General features: G+C 38.9%; 1 protein-coding gene across 1 annotated transcript; it reads right to left on the reverse strand.

Moving 5' to 3' along the window:
• Positions 1-867: 867 nt before the first annotated feature.
• Positions 868-5,436, reverse strand: LOC111013015 (ATP-dependent RNA helicase). Its single transcript, XM_022287333.2, has 2 exons — positions 2,092-5,436; positions 868-1,523 (listed from the first exon to the last, which is right to left on the reverse strand). Exons 1-2 carry the CDS (start codon positions 5,343-5,345, stop codon positions 1,130-1,132), a joined length of 3,648 nt encoding a protein of 1,215 aa, XP_022143025.1. The 5' UTR covers positions 5,346-5,436; the 3' UTR covers positions 868-1,129.
• Between the last annotated feature and the right edge of the window lie 1,492 nt (positions 5,437-6,928).

The following is a 6,928-nucleotide window of genomic DNA, read 5'->3' on the forward strand; positions in this document are numbered from 1 at the left end:
ACATAATTGAACAGTTTAAAAGTTTAAGACTATTTTAAATCAAAGTTAAAAAAAAAAAAAGTTTATAGGCTAAAATTTTCAAATTGCATTCGGTGTATTATCTCATGATTTCGAGTATCAATTGCTTCCATGCTTCCAAAGTTCGCACGAGCTCAGTACTCTCGTCTTCTTCTCTTTGCACTGCTCTGAGAGGTGATGGTGCTCTGCCCTAGTATCTATCTATGGTTTGATTCTCTCTGTTGGTTCTAGTTATGATTTGATCCGAATTATCAAATTCTGTGGTGAAACTAAATTGTAGTTATCGATTTTTGTTTGAATTGAATTCAGTTTTGGACTTTTTTTGCATATCAAAGGCTACGGAACACCCTTTTTTGTTTTAATTCTGTTGAATAAGCTACGCATTAGAAGTGTCCGTTGGAACCATTGGAATTGTAACCTCCATTAGCATACAATTTGTTGCAATTGCAGGGCCAAGTTCTACAATGAAGATCACCAACTTCATGTTAAAACAAACACCTTTTTTTTCTCCTAATAATCAATTACTCCGCTACCTTATCACTTCAGAGGCAAGCCCTGAATAGAAATTTGTGGAAAGGAAAACAACAGAAATTTATAATACAATTTGAGACTACACCCAAAACTTAAATCTAATAAAAATCTGACCGATAATGTGTCAGCTTTACCTAGTCCTCAACAGAAAATTCCCGGGCATTTAACTGCAATACAATACACATTTCTTGAACCATGAAACTAATAGTTCCAGTTAGTTTAAGCATTGGCTCGAGATCCCCATTCTTCAATGTAAACTTCTCAATGATGCTACATAAAGTAAAAGCAGAAACCGCAGCAGCGAAAGAATCATCGAAATCATAACTCAGTAGCTCCTGAGGTACTGAGGAGGAAGATTTCACACCCATGTTTCCTCTTCCGTTTCTCTTTAAGAGCAAAGTCTTACCAGAAAACTACAAGTAAAAGACTCCAAAGGGGAAGACAAAACTTTTCCGCTATATAAATCCAAAGGTCTTTTAATGGCTTTACCCTCAAGATTATATAACAGGTTATATACATTTATGGCAAGCCTTCAAACCTACACAGTCAAGCAAATATGGCACAGAAAGAAGCACATTAATTAAGCTCGTCTCTTACTCAATCGCCAAGAGTTTGGCTCGTGATATCTGTCGTAGAGCGGTTCAATCCGCTCTTGCCGCTTTCTCTTGCTCATTTTTGTCGGGTCTGCAACTTTAAAGAACCTTGGAGCTAATTCAACAAGCCATTTGGGATCTATAACTGTCACTTCACGCATGTACTCTTTTGTAGTCATGACCAGCTCGTGGTATATGACCCAGTCAGGTTGTCTTTGGAATAATGCACTGCTAGGATGGATATAAACCGGTTGGTTCTCGACAAGGGTCCGATAACCTTCTTGAGGATCCTTTCTGGCTGCATGGAAAAAGAACCCTGCTGTGATTGCCTTCCTTATTTGGGTGAAATTCTTGCCAGCACTCACCACATCTAACTTATACCTGAAATTGGGCAAACATCTCCTGAGTTAGTCCCTGAGTTAGAACGCGAGTGCCTCATAGGCACAGTAAAACTTTAACGTCCAAGAGACTAATATGCAAAACTGTTCAGAAGCAGCATAGTGGATAAAAGTAAAACAAGATGCAGCAGTCTTTTATTAACATCTCTATGTGTAAGATGAAGCAAAGAACCTTAGAATCTTTAACAAGCCCAATGAACAGAGCAGTATAGTTACTTTACTACCACCTACTCCCCAAGTTCATTTTTCAACTCAATTTTCTGCAAACAAACATAATTTCACACCGCACAGTAAAATTCATTCAGTTACGTTTTTCCAAATCTTTTTAACAAGATGCATAAGCTAACTCACTGATGATAAATAGGTTGCTAGTTCGGCCTGATTCCATTCAGACAAAATATGTTTTTACTGAATTCCATTCCTACATGTAAACTAACTTTTTAAACCAAACAGATAAAAATCAAATGTGTACATGCAAGACAAGACAGAAATAGACAAACAAAACAATATAATAACAAAGATAATATCAAGAGGAAACTAGAAGATCATACTTGTCCATAATTGAAAGAAGCTGTTTTCTCACATCCTGCGCTCTCCTCAAGGATCGAGATTGAACAAAGTTCTCAAAACACCAAGGGCCTGAAAAGTTTTTGGCTTTCCACGCCTCATAAACAGCAAGCAAAGTCAGATGATCTCCCTCTGGCTGGAAAAACTTGGCCCTTTTCTGATCAGCTTGGGCTTGTTTTTCCCTTGGCCTGTAAAATATATTTCCAGTCTGAATCATTGCAATTATGGTCAAAATCTCATCGCTGCATCCAAGATCCACACTGGCTAGCAGCATCTTAGACAAAGGTGGATCTAAAGGAAATTCTGCCATTTTTCTACCCAATTTAGTCAGAAGTCCTTCTTCATCAAGTGCTCCCAGACTGTAAAGTTGTTCCATTGCCGATATTAGAGCTTGGGGAGAAGGTGGATCCATAAAATCAAACGACAGAAGATCATTTATTCCCATTGCTTTCATGGTAAGTGTAGTATGACCAAGATTTATCCTCTGGATTTCTGGTATTGTTGTAGGAGACATCTCATTGCGATAAGCACTCTCCGTATAGAGGCGGTAACATTTTCCAGGTCCTGTTCGTCCAGCACGCCCCGCACGTTGTTTGGCTGATGCTTGTGAGATAGGTGTAATAACAAGAGAATCAAGCCCTTGCTTTGGGTTATATACATTCTGTTTAGCAAACCCCGGATCAATAACATAGAAGATTCCATCTATTGTCAATGAAGCCTCAGCAATGTTAGTAGCCACTACCACCTTCCTCTTACCAGGAGGAGCAGGTTCAAAAATCCTTGATTGCATTTCACTGGGTAAGGCACTGTAGACTGGTAGAATAATTAACTCGGGAACGTTTTTACCAAGTCCTTTCATTCTCTCGTATAAAGACTGACATGCAAAATCAATCTCCTCCTGACCAGTCAAGAAAAGAAGTATGTCACCTTCAGGTTCTGTCAAGTGGATCTGCAAAACAGTTATTAGAGCAGCATCAAGATAATCAGTCTCCGGCTGCTTAGTGTAGAGGATCTCCACGGGGAAAGTTCTCCCAGGAATTGTAAAGATATTACAGTTAAAGAAATATCCTGAAAATTTTTCGGCATCTAAAGTAGCAGATGTGACAATCAAACGAAGATCAGGTCTCCTCTTCACAAGTTGCTTCAGCAACCCAAAAAGAACATCAGTGAAGATTGTTCTCTCGTGAGCTTCATCAAGCATAACTACTGAGTACTGAGACAAGTTGTCATCAATCAATATCTCCCTAAGAAGCATACCATCAGTCATATACTTGATCACAGTATCAGGTCCAGTACAATCCTCAAAACGAATTGCATATCCAACTTCCTCTCCTAAGCGGCATCCGAACTCTTCAGCGACCCTCTTCGCGACAGACATTGCAGCCACCCTACGAGGTTGAGTACATCCAATTTTACCGGATGTTGTGTACCCAGCTTCAGCAAGATACTGAGTTACCTGAGTCGTCTTACCTGAACCAGTCTCACCAATGACAACAAGTACCTGATTATCATGAACGGCCTGGATAAGTTCTTTCTTCAGCTTGTAAATGGGTAAACTCTGCCTCTGTTCCTGGATAGAGAGCTTTGACTTCTGCCCAAAACTTATATCTTTTCCATAAGCGTCCTTCTTCCACTCAGGCATATCATAGGCTGACAAGCCAACGCCCCTAAGCTCCTGTGCAAGATGTCTCTCACCAGTCTCTGGCATAGGGTCTTCCCAAGGTCGATTAAGATCCTTTGGAATCGAATCAAGCATGGTCCTCTGTTGCTGCTCACGAACTTCTCTACGCTCCTTGATGAGTGCAGATTGAAGTGCGGCTGCCCGACTCAGTGACCCTTCTGGATTTTTAAATATCTTAACTGGCGACATGTCAATTGAGTATCTGCTCTGCCCTTGTAGAAATGCAGGCTCGTCTTCATTCAACTCAATCTCAAGCTCCTCTTCAGCACCCTCTTCTTGATATAATAACCCATCTCCCTCGTCGTCATAAGAGGGATAATCACTTACACTTAGAACCCCAGATGCAATCAGTTGTTTGGCTTCCCATCTCTCTGGTGAGCTCATTCTCTTCAAAGGTCTGCGTGAAGGGACAGTGATGTTGTCTTCCACAATTTTAATTCCAGAAAGGCCAGTCCTAACCACCGGGCCATCATCCCTTGAATCTGAAGGATTCATTCTAGGACCATCATCTGTATCTTTTTTCTTCAACGGAAGCAAATCCTTACCAGAATGCTGATCAACGTCCCTCATAGAGAGGCTCAACTTTTGCCCTGAAACCGAAATGACCTTGACATAAACCTCTTGATCCCGCTTTACAACGTCTTTGGCATTGCTAATCCTTCGAGTAGCAATCTGAGAAACGTGAACCAGACCCTCCTTGCCTCTGAAATCATTTATTTGTACAAAGCAACCCGTGTCCATCACTCTGGAAACTCTACCCTTGTAGACCTTGTACAATTCAGGCTCTTGGTCGACAGGCCGGTGTTGGCCATTTTGTGTATGCTTGTCCCTATCACCTCTCCAATTGCCATTACCATCTTCTGCATCAGCCCTGTAATTCTCATTGCCTTCATGTCCATTTCTCCTACGATCCCTTTGCCTTCCACTTCTCCGGTAATCATCCCCACCGTCTTCCCTATTGTCATGCCTCTCGTCCCTTTCATATCTATCCCTGCACCTATCTCTATCCCTGTCCCGATCGCGGTACCTATCTCTATCTCTATCTCCATCTCTATCCCTAACCCTATCCCTATCCCTACCTCGATCTCTATCTCTGTCTCTGTCTCTACCTCTGTCCCCTGCCCTCGCCTTGTATCGATCATCTTCTTCATCTCTGTCCCCTCGATGCTGGTGGACTTCCAACTCGATTTCCTTCTCCAGCTCCTTCACTCTCTCCCTATCATCATCGATCGCCAACGCCCGAAACTTGCCCTTCTTCCCATCTGAATCCTTCTCTTTCTTCAACTCCTTCTCATTGGCCTTCTGCGGAGGAAGAATAAGGTGAATGATCCTCAGGAGCGAGCGAACAAAGTAATCGGGCATTTCGGCGCCGTTCTCTTTCAATTTGGCATCGAAATCATCCACCGTCTCACAACTCCGGCCCATCTCGGTTATGAACTCGGCGAGGACTTTATCTCCGAACCCTAAATGAGTTTCGAGCTCTGAGCATACCTTGGAGACGAGAGATAAATACTCCAGCTTCTTCAATCCATCATCACCGTTAGCCGAAGCAACCATCGTCGAAGGAAGATGAAAATGAAGCCCAAGATGAGAGAATTTAGGGTTATTGTGAACAAGGGCGAGATGGCGACGGAAAATCAGTGATTTTTAGACTGAATAGTTCTTTTCCACGCAGGATTTATTTTTACGGGTTTTTTGGATTAATTAAATACGGATTAAAGTAAGAAACAAGCTCCACGTAGAATCTTATAGTTCTCAATTAAAGGAAAATAAATAGTACTTTTTAAATTTATAATATTATCATTTTAAAGAAAGAAAGCGATTATATATAAATATAAATTCAAGGTATGATATTATTGTAATAAAAGAAGATGATGAAATATTAGCATGGAAAGTAAGTACAAATTTGAAATGTAAGAAAGATGGAAAAGCACCAACCTGCAAGTTTTTTTTTTTTTAATGAATGAACGTTCTTAATTTACATCTAATTTTCTTGATTATAAATTATTATATTACATTTTATCTTTGTTAAATTATGTGACATTAAATCATTAAGTTTGTTCATTCTATAATAAAAAAGAAAGGTAAGAGTGAGAGCAAGAGTAAATCTTAAAAGATCCAACCTGATGATATTGAGAGGGATAAAAATTGTTTATTTCCCCTAACTTTGTAAAAATAATTACAACATTTCACATATATAAATCAAAAGCATCAGTTTAAAAAATAAATAAATAAAAATCAAACTCATAAGCATTCTTATTATCCAAATTATGAGAATAATCGAATTTTACTTTATCTCGATTCCATCGACCACCATCTCGATACATCGTACTCTATAATTTCTTTCAACCTGAACAATGATAAATTTGGGGAAAGTGAACCGATGCCATCAACTCAGCTTTAATTTGGTTTCTTTTCACTATCAATTATCCTCTCGATCACCCATATGTGCATTGTTGTTGTCGTTGCTAAAGCAAAAGAGTAATTTTCATACCTTCACACCACTTGAAAAATTTCCCACTTCGTTTCATCCACCACCTTTTGATTTTTGGTTGGCATGAGAAAGAGATGACACATATTTATATATGGATTGGAAAAGGATTAGGAAGATGAAATGATTGGGAGAGGGTATGTGATAATTGGAAGGGGCTTAGGAAGATGAAAGGATTGAGGGAGGATATGTGGTAGATGAAAGGATTAAATCAATGAGAAAGATAAAGTTAATGAAAGAATAATTAAGAGAAAGAAGATTACTAAGAGAAATAGGGGAATTTAGAGGGGGATCGTGATGGAGAGAAGAAATAAATGGAGAGAGAGAAAGTTTGTATTTAAATGACACAATTGCCATCAAAAGAGAAGTGAAAAGAGTTATAATGAGAGGGCAAATATAGTATATAGGTGTTTCTCCTCATCTCCCCTTTTATATATACTATAGATATAGATATAGATTAAATATTCCTTTTCTCAAGAGTATTCATTTTTATCCAACTTTTTTTCAAAAGCCGTGTTTTTAGTTTTTTAGTTTTTTATTTTTTATTTTTGCCTTTTTAAAAAAAGAATAGTTGGATAATCCATTCCATTTTCTGTTTTTTTCTTCTTTTTCAAAAATCATTTTGAAATTATGTTTTTATATTTCAAAA

Source organism: Momordica charantia, assembly GCF_013281855.1.
Source record: "Momordica charantia cultivar OHB3-1 chromosome 8 unlocalized genomic scaffold, Mcharantia_2.0 BLBB01000008.1, whole genome shotgun sequence".
NCBI classification, from domain to species: Eukaryota; Viridiplantae; Streptophyta; class Magnoliopsida; order Cucurbitales; family Cucurbitaceae; genus Momordica; species Momordica charantia.

Excerpts from the sequence above, each read along its gene's own strand:
- LOC111013015 (XM_022287333.2), bottom strand. The coding sequence starts at position 5,345 with ATGGTTGCTTCGGCTAACGGTGATGATGGATTGAAGAAGCTGGAGTAT. Across the intron at positions 1,524-2,091 it reads CTTCTTTCAATTATGGACAA|GTATAAGTTAGATGTGGTGA; the intron begins GTATGATCTTCT and ends GCCCAATTTCAG.